The 14,346-nt window shown below is 46.3% G+C and overlaps 1 protein-coding gene across 1 annotated transcript in view; it reads left to right on the top strand.

Moving 5' to 3' along the window:
- LOC125944217 (uncharacterized) overlaps window positions 1-14,346 on the top strand; it is an 87,482-nt gene that overhangs the window by 32,995 nt on the left and 40,141 nt on the right. Inside the window, exon 3 of the mRNA XM_049664539.1 lies at window positions 2,794-2,867. Coding sequence (XP_049520496.1) covers window positions 2,794-2,867 — 74 coding nt within the window. The remainder of the gene's footprint in view (window positions 1-2,793; window positions 2,868-14,346) is intronic.

Consider the following 14,346-nt stretch of genomic DNA (forward strand, 5'->3'; position numbering starts at 1 on the left):
GCGATCCCTGTCTCCTCCACCTGAAGGGCGAAGAAGGCCTCCACCGTCGCCGCGTTTAAAATGCGGCCGCTCTCGGTCACTACGCCCAGAACGTATTTTCGGTTACCCTGCGCTGCCGTATCCACATATGCAACATGGTGGTCGTCCTTATACTTATCCCACAACTGCTTTGCCCTGGCCGTACGACGATTGTCGTGCCTTCCTGGAAGCATGTTTTTAAGAATAGGTGTAACGATGAGTTGTCGTCTTGTGATTTTCGGCGAGGGGGTTCGTCCCACAGAGGCGATTGTGCAATTCAGGCCCAGTTTGTCTAGAATGTACCTGCCCGCCCATGTACTGGACAGGCGGAACATCTGGGCCGATTTGTGCGCCACTGTTAGTTCTTCTATAGTGTTGGTTATTCCTAATCTCATTAGTTTGTCCGTATTGGTAATCTGGTTAGCACCAACGCTGTTTTGTATGCTAGACGGATTAAGGCGTTAATTTTGTCCCTATCTACTCGCCTTAGGTGGTAGTAAGGGAGTGAGTACACGATGCGACTTATCAAAAAGGCCTGCATCAGCCGACATAGGTCCTCCTCCCGTCTTGTTGCGATTCTTGTTATGAATCCGCACATTTGTCGGATCGCGGATTCCAGCCCGGTTAGCCTGTGCGTTGCGGGTATTGTGGTGTAGGAGCATTGCCAGCACCCGGATGGTCAGCACAGGCGTGCCCGGGCCAGATTCCATTCGAATACTTAGTGTGGATGCCTCATTACATACAGAAATTTGCCGCATAGGTAAAATTTGAGCAAAGAAACAAAACTCTGCAAAGACGCCGTAACAGTTATTAAAGGCTATACTACGTTACAATACAATGCTCAATGGACGACAGAAGTTCATCATGAAGCACAATAGAATAAGTCGGCATCTACTGAAAATCCATTACAAACCAAGGAAGTGCTTTTTTTAGAACTCAATGGCTTGTAAATAATTCTTGTACTGACAAACTCATCGTGACACTGTAGCTTATTTAGGGGTGTCAATAAAAAAATGTCTCTGCTTGCAGTCGTCAGGTGCCATTCTGAGTTAATGCCCTAACGACCTCTTTGATTTCACATCCTCATGCAAAAGAAACGGCAAAAAATATCGCAGTTTCGCACGAAAGGCGAAGCATCGATTGCGATAGCAAACTAGTAGACAACTATGCAAACTAAGAATAGTAGTTTTATCGAGCATAGAAACTTCTAAACATTCGCTTACTAACTAAATTAACAAGCACGCTGTAATGCGTGCACAGGCAAACATTAACACATCTCTCTCGATGACCGCAGAAACTCGCCGTCAAAACGCCGGAGTGAGGAGGCGCGCCACAGCAGCGAGCGAATTGACATTCGTTCCGTCTCTCGCTTCAACACGAACTAAACGTCGAAAGCACAGCGCATGCGAAGCTACCGGCTCAAGTTGCACTTTTTACACGTCGCAGATCGCTTTAAGTTGCGGCGCCCGCGAGGCCGCACCGTGAGCAGCAGCCGTCGGAGTAGAACGCACGCGACAGAAGCGGCGAGCTTTCGCTCCAGCTTTCTTCCCCGCGCGCACCAGATTGAGCAGCGTTTCTCGCCTGACCCACGCAAGCTTTTACTCCCACATAGAGCTTGCGGCGACTATGTTACAATGTTTCGGCTTTATACGAATACAAGCGTAGACAAAGAAACGTGATTGACAATAGTTGGAAGCGAAAATGATACAACTCTGCAACACAAAACTCTAAAATCATATAAGGATTTAGCTGCGAGAACTAACACGCGGTAAATTCTCCCATGTTTGTTGACAAATATTTTGTGCCAATTTTGAATGAACGTGTTAGATTCGTACATTGGCAAGCCCTAGCTATGGAAATACCAAGAACGCCTAGTTGGAACTGTACTATTCTTTCGCGCCGTACGACTTTCACAAACCCTGCGCACCCTGCTAGCCCTGCTCACCCTGAACCCTGTTAAGAAAAGAGAACGATTCACTCACACGTGGCTCGTCCGATACCACGGCGGCAACTGTCGTTTGCCGGCAATCGCGGTCTTCTCTTTTTAACTTGTGCACATTCTATCTGATAGCAGACTTCTCATTCTCTGCCTCTTTAACGGTAGTGACATCGCGACACACAATCTGCTAATCCCGTTCGAAAAGACAAAATTGTGAAGCAATTTTCTGAGTTGTCAAAATAGCGGACTGCTTAGCTGTATTTACAATAGATTTGCAACTAGCCCATCGCACACCTCGCTTCAGTATTTTTGTTAAGGCGGAAAAAAAAATGCTCACAAACATTATCTCTAAACATGCCCATGACATGTTTTAGAATGCCCTACAGAGCTGTCACATGCAATATTGATATTATTTCAAAAGTCACCTAAATATTATAATTTATTCGTATGTTTTTATGGGATGCTCCACGCAAAAAGAATACTCTTAGTTATGCAAGACAGGAATGAAGAAAATTGAAGAGAAACCATTCCCTTAGCATAATCTGCGTTTGGACAACTCGAAATAAGTTGTCTTGAAAGACCCTATGTACTTTATCTAATGCACAAAACAGGTGGAATCATCACAGACCTCATTTATCGCAGGTAGCATGACGGTACAAAGGATTCCTATTCTGTAGACAAAAAAGAAAAACGAAAAAAAATGGCGGGGGGGATCAATGACACGGGCATTGTATTTTCTAAAACAAACCAGTTAAGGTAAATTGATTTGTTTTCTGCTACAAAAGGTTTGGAATGCCTCCCACAGCCCTGGCGCATTTGTTTATTTTATTTTCCAGAAATACAATAATCAAGCTGATGTCTTCGCCTGGGTACACAGCAAAAAACGTTCTCAACGTGCAGCCCGTTGACCGTAAGGAATCTTTCATTGTACCATTTTGTGAATACTTGTGGGAAAACTAAGACGTTAAGCTATTTTTGAAATGTTTATATGCGAAGACATTCAAAAAATATTCCGCAAATTTTGGCGACTCCTTCCTAACCATCAATTCAATTACTGCGACAGTAGCTTGGTCAACGCTGTCTTTCTGAGCTACATTATCCATATAAGGCTGTAGTATAAGGCTGGTAGTCTGGCGGAAGATCCTCTGCAACCTGCTGCTGCATGGCCGAAGACAAAGAGTGGACATGCTCCCCGGTGAGAGGGAGCAGCGAGAGCTGGTGGCCCACCTCTTCACGAATAAAGGCTTTGATTTAATCCTATCTTCCTGAGTCATCATTCGGGTCACTCGGTTGCAGAGAACGATGACGCTCTCGATACAATTAGTGAACTTCTCGCCCGGCTGTTGTGCTCGTTGGCGAAGGCCCTGTTCGGCGCGAAGCATTCGCACGGCCGGACGGCTAAATTCCTCCACGAAGGCAGTCTTAAGCATTCCATGTCGCAATAGTTGCTTTATGGTTTCGGAACCAGAGGTTGACGACATCCGCAAGATAAAAAATAACGTTGGTGAACTTTGTCGGATCGTCCCATTTGTTGTGGTTGCTCACCCGTTCGTAGGATGGCAGCCAATCGTCGATGTCAGTATCAGCGGTGCCACTGAACACAGCTGGGTCTCGTCGACGAACGACACCGCAGGTGACTGGCCCAGTTGATGAAGTGGGCCGCGCAGCGCTGCCGTCTGACATGGTCTTGGGGGTAACGGTGACAGAGTGCGGCTACGGAGTTCCGGGGCTAGTCGTTAGGATACCCAGCACCTCCACTAAATGCTACTGGGTTTATTGGCACATAGCGGGAACCCCAGTCATGTCAGGTTTAGCGATGACAGCACTCAAGGAGTTCCAGCCAAGCGCCAGCGCGAGGAAAGCAGCGACAGCGATCCTTTGATCTTTATCTTCCTCACTTCAGCAGTGATGCGGCCGCAACGACGCTTGTGCTGTCTTCGTCATTACAATTTGAATAAATTATAATAAAAAGGGCACTTTAGCACATACGAATGCTAACATGTACAAGAGTAATAAATCGGAGAAAACAAGACCAACAAAAGTGAGTAAAAAAAAAAACGCTTAACCTTGCACTCGGCCGCGCCATGCTTGAAACAGCGTAGCTGGGCGATCGTAGCCCAGCATAATCCGGAAGTGCGCGCGAACTTTTCATCTTATTACTCATGATGATGATAATTTCTTTGCGCGTCTCGGACTTACGGCCGTCACTGGGCGTTGCATAGCGCAGCTTGCAACACGGACACCGCGTTCAAATGCCGCCACCGCGTTCCAGGAGGCCCGCTCCGTGAATGTGTCTGTCTCTCGCTCTCGTAGCGCGTAAAACCTCTTCAACTCGCAGAGCACAAGCGTATGGACGCGCCACCTGTGCACGAAGACGACGACGCTTCAGCGCAATCATATGGTTTGCATAAATGCATGCTCTGCAGGCGTGGCTGCATAGGCTAGTGGTTACGACGCTCGCTTTAAAACCGGGGGTACGAGGGTTAGAATGCCACCTCGGCAAGAAAGTTTATTTTATTGCGATAGCAATTATATGGACACTCCAAAGCAGATTTCTGCCGTCGGCGTCGCCGTCGCCGTCGCCGTGAGGTTCCGTATGACGTCAATGGAGATGAAATCGTCGCCGCGCGCCGCCGAACGCTGTATGTGCGAGTGAAAGGGCGCGAGGGACGCGCGCTTTCACGGGGAGTGAACGCACGGCGGAGAACAAACGCGCGTTCTGTGCCCTGCTCCCTTAAGGGCTGCAAAAGTAGGCGTCTCTTTCCTCCTTTACAATCACCATATATGTAGAGCAAACGCGCCTTCTTTTGACGCACGAAAGGCCGTTGGGGGGGGGGGGAGCAGGGAAGGGAGGCGACGTTTAGCTGCGGCACCAAGTGCCTATTTATATCAGAGGCTCCGGCAACAGTCACCAACGCCGCACGCATTTTGTGCGAACGCGGGAAAAACGCCGACGGCGTCGACAACAGTGCTGTGTGTTGCCGGTGCTGCTGCATGTCCAAGTTTGTACAGCGGATAAAACTACTATCCTTACTCCGTATAGCTCTCTACTAAGTTGCTATCGCAATTGATGCTTCGCCTTTCGTGTGAAACTGCGACAACTTTTCTTTTCTTTTCTTGGTTGTTTCTTGCTACGCACCACAAATTACGGCTGCCTTAAACTGCTTCGCTGCTAAGAGAAATATTTCACTTCTTTGAAAGCTGTCCTTTCAAGGCCACGGTGCTGCTAGTATGGTCCCAAGTGAGAACGCACGATTGCCCACCAACCCGAGTTTGAAGCTCTGCTGATGCATTTGCTGGGCCCATGTGGGGCACTACAGAGACAAATGCGCAGTATATCAGTACAGTAGTGCCACTCCCAAGTGCACATGGGCAATGCCAGTGGCAGCAGTGGTGGGGGCCGAACTTTCTATTTCTTCTCCTACGGTGAGGCTGAAGCTGAAGTTGAGCGGGTAGTATTACGAAAACTACGAATACTCGACAACGACCATCGTCGGGGCAATAGGAAAAACACATTTACACATAAAACAGAGCTTGGAGCTCTAAAGTGATGTCACAGTAAAAGGCGAGGAAAAGGCACACGAGAAAAGCATGCTGTCAGGCATCGCAGACACACGAAAAAACGACTCTATATGGTCACGTGTTGTGGATCTCAAAGAGGCGTATAGAAGACGAGGCCACGCGATCACGCGCCCATCGTCACACCTAATCAGCCAGTAAAATCACATGGTGGACATGTCATTTGTCTACGGGAAAATTGGTGGAGGGAATGGGTCAGACCCTGTCCAGCCGCCGGAACACGAACCCTACGCTCATGGATACCCCAGTGCATCGGATGATGATGACGATGGTGATTTATTGGCATCCCCTTTGAAACGGGGCGGCGACAAATAGTCACCTAGCATGCTTGATTTAATCCGGTAAACTATACATGTTCTTTATCTAGCATTTTTGTAAACCTCTCATTATTTTTATTTTTCAAAAATTTACCTATGATTTTAAGAGATCAGGTCGTATCCATGTTCTCCCTGCTTTTTTTCCACCAGTACTCTAATAGTATCTTGCTTATCTCTACGGCTGATCAGTTGATGTTTCCTTCCACTTTAAACCCATGCGCTTCTGGGAGTTGCACGTTACCTACGGTTCTCGCTGAGTGGATCCCGTCGCATTCCAATAGGATGTGCTGAGTGGTCTCTGGATCTTTACTGCAGCATACACATGCCTCATCTAGTTCCGAATATTTGTTCGGGTATGTTTTGGTCCTTAGGCATCCGGCTCGAGCCTCAAATAGCAAGGCACGGCCCTTTGTATTATCGTACAAATTTTCCCTTTTAATTTCTTTCTTCTCACAACCCCAGCAATTCCGGACATCGCCTTTAGTTCCCAGCTTTTACACCACGTGGCGTACGGACCTTTAAGATTCGAAATTCGCGCGATGACGCACGAAGTGTACTGGACGATAACAGAATACACGTTTTAACAATAAAATAAAAATAAAAAAGGACCACGCCAACAGCTTTCACCGTCGAGCATGGACGAGCGCGAATCAGGAACAACTGATCTGATAACCGCCGCGCGTATAAGACGAGCGGCCAGCTAGTCTACTGTGAATCAGCAGTTTTGCTGCTATTGATAGTCGTTTAGAGGCTCAGCCCCGCTTCAAGAAAGCGGGTGCAGAATCTTGAAAGAGCGGCCTCCGCCCCCCCCCCCCCCCCCTTCCGTCCATCTTTTCCTCGTCCAACTTTTTGTCCGATCGAATCAAAAAAGCAAAAATGCCCTTTTGTCGCTTCATTTCTCGAAAGCTGATGCTAAAATAATAATGTAAGCTTGCTAAATGGTCGCGATGGGCGCATGTTTCAGGATATGCATTCGCATGATTGACACCCTTAATCTCGGTTGGCCTCAGTTTACGAGTCCATTTGCGCATTTGCGTGCAGGTGCCTGGTCGAGTTATGTTCACTGCCACGGAATTTCTGTTTTTCGAAGGCGAAAGCCTTAGGTGCATGGCTATATTTTCGGTGCCATTGGCAGTGACCTTGGCGAAACTGCGCCATAACGAAAATGGCCGACACCGCAAAGAGTAAAATCACGTCAACAAAAGCTCGGATTGACGTCAGTTTTCTCAGGGAGGTTCCTGTGAACAAAGTAAATTGGTGGCTTTGTAAAGAAAATTTGGTACATTTCAGCCGAACACCTTTTCTAAGTTCTTGGTAAGCGACGGGTGTTAATGCAGAAAATCATCTGTAACTGGTCAGTGTTCGAAGACCTGCTTCCCTGCACAGTGGCATAGCCAGAAATTTTGTTCGGAGAGGGGGGGGCTCACGTTGCAGCGCGGCCTCCTCCTTATAGAATTGGTCGAGGGATCAAATATATCAATAATAACTGCATTGCCATTGCCAATGTCATTGTATATTAGAGGCTGCAAATGAACTACTGAGTGCTACCCACTGTCAAGTAAAATATGTATTTTTTCATAAAAGAATATATTTGTATGTCCCAAAAATTGTGGCAGAAATAACTGATATCAAAGCTTCCGCCTTTTTTGTCTATTTAATCAGTAAAGAAAATATCACACAAACTTTAGAACATCAGAATATCATAGAATTCCAAACCAGCAAAGCAGTGCATACAGCTGGTGCGAAAAACGTAAAGGACATGAAAAGAACAAGTTGGGCACAAATATTTTGATAAATCTTTGTCATTAAAGAACCTTGTTTACTTTTTTGTACAGTCGCGAGCAGAAGTTTGGAGACCATGGCATCAGCAAAAAAATTTAATATATTCAAGCGCAGCTCCACGGCCCCGAATTGGCTTAATACGCTGTATTGGTCCATCACGCGCACGTAGGCTTGCGCTCTTGATTTCAGCCGGAATGCCCAGGCTGCGAAGGAAAAAAAATAAAATCGTGGCAGCAGAGAGACTCGGCCTTTCTGTACCGACGTGGGAGCGGCCCGCTACGTGCTGACGCGCGTTCCGAGGGACCGTAATAAAGCTTTATCATACCATCATACCATACCTTTGGTCCACAAACTTTTGCTCGTGACTGTACATATGCAACGGCCAGGGAAAAACCTCAATGGCGCTGTCCTTCGTTGCAATAGATTGCGCATGAGCAGTTGTTACGGGTCGTGTATTGTAATTACACCGATAATATAGTCGCAGCAGTGAGTACATATAAGAAGCAGGAGTTCTGCAAGATGTAGATTAGAAATGCGAAAATAGAATGGAATATACAAGTGCGAAGATACAAGTTGATAAAGGGCACAAAAGTGTCACTGGTAACAAAATGCACTGTTTGTATACACAAAGCCTCGCAACAAGATGTTTAAATATATGTATAAGTATCCAATAAATTCACGTATTTAAGCAAACGTCACTGTATGTAATGCGTCAAACAAGACAAATAGACATGTTGCGCAGTCACACATAGTAGTAGCTTTACGCATAGAAAGACAGACGATCCCGGCAAGAACAAAACTACGATCGCAGAAATCGTGATATGTTCCAGAAGGACCGCCTGTTGGGCTAGTTGGTCTAACATAGTTACTTTCAGTTTGGCAGAACAGTTTGGTTCTCCTAGAAGCTGACAAGGAAGGTGGATTTGTTGTGATGCCGAAAGGCATGTTCAATGAAAAAGCCCAAGCGGCAGTGGACAAGAACTTTGTGGCTGTTTAAAAAAAGTGCAGTGAGGGTTAAGACTAAGTTCATCAAATTTTGTAAGGACTTGGAATTGAATGATCTTGCTAGTGCTATTAGAAATAGTAAGGGGAACAGTCTGAAGGTTTTCTTTTCTGCAAAAACACATAAGGCAGATGTCCCTTTGAGAACCATTGTGAGCGAAGGGGGGGCTTGGCAAAAGAAGGTTAGTCAGTTTTTACTGAAGAGCCTTATGTAACTCACGGTTGTTGATCCTTTCCGCGTGAGGAAATCTGAAGAAGTCGCTGAATATGTGAAACACAACGAGAGTATAGATTATGGCTTGTCAGTGGACGTTGAGGACTTGTTTTCTTCAGTACCTCAAGATGAGCTTTTAGTTGATGTTAGGAAGTGCATTGAACAGAGTGGCGAATGCGATTTCCAAAACTCCGCTTGCTTGTCGGTTCATAATTTAACGCTTTTAGAATTTTATCTTAGTGTAACATTTACTGTTTTTAACGAGCAGCCTTTTCTGCAACGTAGAGGAATGTGTATTAGGTCTTGCGTGGCTCCGATTCTATGCGACATATTTTTAGCTGATATTGACAGTGCGCTTGATTTGGCTTTTAATGGGGGGAAGGTATTCAAAGTGCTTCGGTACGTCGATGACTTTTTAATTCTTTTAAAGAAAGAGGACGGTTTCACTGCCCTTGGGAGTATTTTAGATGTTTTTATTCAAGCTGGGCAGGGCTTGAGTTTCACTCATGAATTGCTTGGAACTGAGGGGTTACAATTCCTGGATCTCAGGCTAAAATTTAGTGTAGGCCATGTTTGCTGAGAGTACCTCCCACGGGTTAAGAAGTGTCTCCTGCCTTTTGACTCTGCCCACGCTAAAATAGTAAAAAGGGGCATCGCATTACAATGTCTGGATGCTGCGCTCCGTAAGTCATGCCCGCATTCAATGCAGCATAGCTTTCCCAATCAGATTGGTCGCCTTTTAGCAGCGGGATTCCCTGAGTTGCTTGTTGTTCCGGTGGCCGAGTCTATCCTGCAGAGGGTAAAGAAGAGACCTGGAGCGGAAAGGGCTGCGACCCAGCGATGGATGGCTACACCCGTAGCCATGCCTTATATGCATCAGGTCTCGCACAACCTGAAGAAGGTCGCGAACAGGCATCGTATTCCTGTGGTCTTCACGGCTCCTAATAAGCTATCCAGGCTCTGCCATTGAATTTGCGGTGACCGGAAAGACGGTTGCCAAACAAGCCAAGATAGCCGCTTCGTGGGGTGTGCGACAGGAGTGGTATACTCCGTCCCCTTGTTGTGCGGGAAGGTGTACATCGGCCAAACCGAACGGTGCATAAACGACCGGCTCAGGGAGCATGCGCTAAAAGTTAAGGAAAAAGAGGACAAGTATGCACATATGGTTGCCCACATCATTACGTGTGGTTGCGAGGCACGATTTGATGAGACCACTATCTTAGGCAAATCAACAAACTACACGGCTCGAGTGGCTCTAGAAGCATTCTACATCCACAAGAACTCAGATATTTGTATAAGCGAAGCGTCAATTCTTTTGCACAGTGCCGAACTGAACTATTTGAACTCTGTTACCTGAGGGACATAGTACTGTTAACTTTTTTAGATTTCTTTTTGTCACCTCGCATGGGAAAGGGGCGTGACACTGGTGTACGTGGTTCACCTTATAAATCGGAGGGTTTGTTGACGGAAATAAACGGTGGGTAGTAGCGCTCGTCCGCGTCTGTCGTGTCTTCGTGTGTGTTGTGCGTACTTTTTTGCGCTATGTCTGAAAGTAACTCGTGATATGTACTTGGGCCATGCGGCGGTCGCGACAGCACCATATGGGTAGATAATAGAGGAATAATGCAAAAATCAGTACGAAAGTGTGTTATTTAACTGCCTGCAGAGCGGCGACAAATTTTCTGCACCCAAAATTAAGGAAGGGTATTGCTTCGGCTCAAAACAGAAGTAAAAGCGGGTAGCTAAAAAGGAAAGAAAAGACCAAACGAAAGCCACAGATGATGCGGCAAGTTAAACTACCCAATATCCGAGTGTGTTTGTTGGGAAGCGCCGCGAGGGCCGGCTTACAATAAAAAGGTCGGTAAAAATTGGTTATTGATGTCCTCGTAATTTTCGTTTTCACACGATAGCTTTGATCATGGTGCTACCTGTTTGAATAAACGGCGATAATTTCTGCGGTTTTACAAACTAATGAACAGTCATACGTTTTCATAATTACGCGTTTATGGACCTGAAGGAACAGAACCTTTACTTGCATTGATTTTTGCCGCTTCCCAGCTAAAGGACAAACTTCACTCGGCGGGGAAGTTTAGTGAAGCGGTCAATGACTTCGGACACGTTGATGCCGACGTCTCTGTGGACGTCGGCATCCTTGTCGAGCCAGACCTTGTCGTCCGCAAAAAAGAACCACCTCAAAAATAGGCCGTTAACTTTCTTCTGTTTTCTCTTATTTTACTTTGCCTGCCTAACCATGTGTTCCTCAGACATTGTAGAGCGCAAGTAGTTTTTCTAATCTCATGTTAAAAATATACTATCTGCGCTTGAAGTGGTCACTGGAACGGTGGCTAGAATCTGAAGCCGTTTCTACACATTTACATAGAACCTGCAGTCGCAATGAGAGAGGGCATCTTTTCCGGTGCTAAAACCTAAAAGTACTCCTTCGATGTCGTTGGCATCCTTGTTTAGGTACCTTGCACGAACAGTGAACTGTTGGATACCGGAAATATCCGTCGTTTCGTCAGCAAATATGGAGAAGCGGCCTGCACCATTTACTTTTGCATCTAGGCTTTCTTTGATAATTTCACCACAAATTTCTATAATTTGGTTTTGTACATCTGGGCTCAAATGCGAGGTATTACTGGGGCAACATCCAAATGGTTTTTCAGATATGTAGCTCCACAATCAGCTCGCAAATGAAGAAGCGCTCTGAAAATACCAATATTTTCAGAGGGGATTTGCTTACATCTATAGGACCACTGTCCCTATGGCCACGGAGAGCCAGACCTTGTCGTCCGCAAAAAAGAACCGCCTCAAAAATAGGCCGTTAACTTTCTTCTGTTTTCTCTTATTTTACTTTGCCTGCCCTGGTCCAGCTGATTGATCACATCGGGCGCCCTTCCTGAAAATGTTTGGAGAAAATTATCAGCTGCCAGCTGGCAGTCACGGTCATATTTAGTATTTTCGTGTGTGTGGAAGATTGCGAGCGCGGCCTTCCATTTCTGAAACGGCTTGGACACGAGGGCTCCAGTGCGCGCATGTTAGCTCAAGTTTATAAGAACATTAAACCCATAAAGTTCCAGAATTGAAAATCTAAAGCACGCCTTTGGAAATGTCAGTGCACCTTTCGCGTCATAAGTTTATGAGAACTTTATACCCATAAAGTTTCGGAATTGAATTCCATGCGCTCCGTAGATTCCGCGGCCGCTGCGAAATGCCGCAACGCGCCCGCTCGCTATCGAAAAACCATTGACAGTTTGTGCTGGGATGGGGCTCCTTGCGTTATGCGAGTCCAAGTGCCAAGGGCGTTGCGACGAAATCCAGCCCGAGTTCGCAATGTGCGTGCCGAAATCTGTTTTCGAGCGTGAAAAGGACATTGTGGACAAAATCCAGAATTATTCCCGGCGCCGGTGGTTGTTCTGGTCGGCGGTTCATGCCAGCACGAAATAATTTCGGGGGGGGGGGGGGGGGGTCTGAAGTCCCATCAGTGCTACTACTGCTACTACTACCCCTACTGCTACTACTATTACATTATTAATAAATTATTATTATAGAGGAAGTACAACAACAATGAAAGCTTTACATGAGATCCAACGCAGTGTTTTAGCATAAGTGATGCGAATGTTCCATTGCGATTATAGAAAAGTTTTCATGTGTTAAATTTGTCGATTTGATGCAGATTGACAGTGGAATCAACATTCTTTGGCTTACTTATCGTGATTATTTTTTTTTCATTTACCATAAACCACATCTCCACTATTAAATCTCTTAAGCAAACTTTAGTGGACTCTGGGCTTGGGCTCCCGTGTACTGGTGAGGGATAGTGCCCCTGTATACGCAGGGCCTCTCTTTTCCTCGCGCCACCGGCACCGCCGTTGGCCGAGCGTCGTCACGCCGTGACAAGTAATATAAGTCGTTCTACTCGGCACAGAACAGAGAACATGGCGGAAACAGCGCCGGTATACCACTTGCTTCAGCTCTTGTGCCATCCGTATCGGCAAAGGCGCGTTCCCACCACGGCGTCAGGAAGAACATCTGGCCGCTTAGGCCGGAGCAGCGGTCTCACTCCTATCGCGTGCACTCGAGCAGTATACACGCTCCCCCTCGTCGCCGCGCAACAACTATCTGCAGCAACTCTGAGCATGACGGGACGCTGCGCACCGGGGCTGCGCAAATCGCAATGAAAGTGGGAAAGCTGTTTACTCTGCGCCGTACAGACGGACCGTTGTCGTCTACAGTAGTCATTAATGCGAAAGCATTACATGAGCCATGAGGCAGAAAAGCCGGCGTCATCCACAACGAGTGGTATCAAAAGTCAATGTGACTTCATCAGCGTCTTGAATGAAATCAGTAGTAATAGAGAAGATAGTAAGTGGTATGACGACGTTAATTAGTAGTAATTATGGGTAGTTATTGTGAATTAAGGTGAATTACAGTGAAGTGAAATAAAGTTACAAGTTAGAGAAGGGTGACTTAAGGTGGAGTCAAGTGAATTAAGGTGAAGTAAACTAAATTACAATGAATTAAATTTGGTTAAGGTGGATTAAAGTCGATCACCATATCAACTCGTAGCTACTTGGCGATGAGTTCTGAATGGTTGTGGTCTGGTGATTAATGAACGCAGAGAAAAGAAAGCGAAGGAAGGATCGCAAACAGGTTGTAATACTTAAGAAGTCTTTATTGGTAATGACTAAGAGGAGTCATAATGCTTTCGCATTCAAATCACGTAAGCATACTTAAGGTACAATTTTTTTTGCCCATGGGCCACCACAGGGCTATCGCTTTAAACCCCACCGCGCCTCTGCCCGCCATATAACGCTTTGCAGTAAACCTTCTCTGTGATAGCGTTCATGATCCACCAATAAAACCCGCCATGTTTGGCTACGTCATAGTGCACACCTGTCGCTTTAATATCAACAATCTTTTTAATCTTCGGCGCGAACGTCCGTCACATCCAATTATCCTCGCGTTGCAACGGCAGCCCCTGCCACATCCGAGTTTCACCCCACCGCCCGTATATTTCGGCCGGCAGCATGCTGCACTGTCAATGTTTGAAGGGGTCTGCTGCGTCACGGCGGGAAGCTCCCCTCAGTAGAAACCGGCGAAGTTTCTGCGCGCGCTAAGAGTGCATGTTTATTTCCCCTTAAACACTACGATTAGCTACATCTAAGTTTTAAAATTTTAATTAAATTATCGGCTTTTACATGCCAAAACCACGATCTGATTATCAGGCACGCAGTAGTTAGGGACTCCGGAATAATTTGGACCACCTGGGGTTCTTTACCGTGCACCTATATCTAAGTACACGGGTGTTTTCACATTTCGCCCCCATCGAAATGCGGCCGCCGTGGCCGGGATTCGATCCCGCGACCTCGTGCTCAGCAACCCAACACCATAGCCACTCAGAAACCACGGCGGGTCGGAACAGATAGGAAATTGAAATGAATCACATGCATCAAAGTTTGCATTGCGAGTATTATGAAGTACAGTTTTAGTTT

The sequence above is a fragment of the Dermacentor silvarum genome, chromosome 3 (genome assembly GCF_013339745.2).
Source record: "Dermacentor silvarum isolate Dsil-2018 chromosome 3, BIME_Dsil_1.4, whole genome shotgun sequence".
NCBI lineage: Eukaryota > Metazoa > Arthropoda > Arachnida > Ixodida > Ixodidae > Dermacentor > Dermacentor silvarum.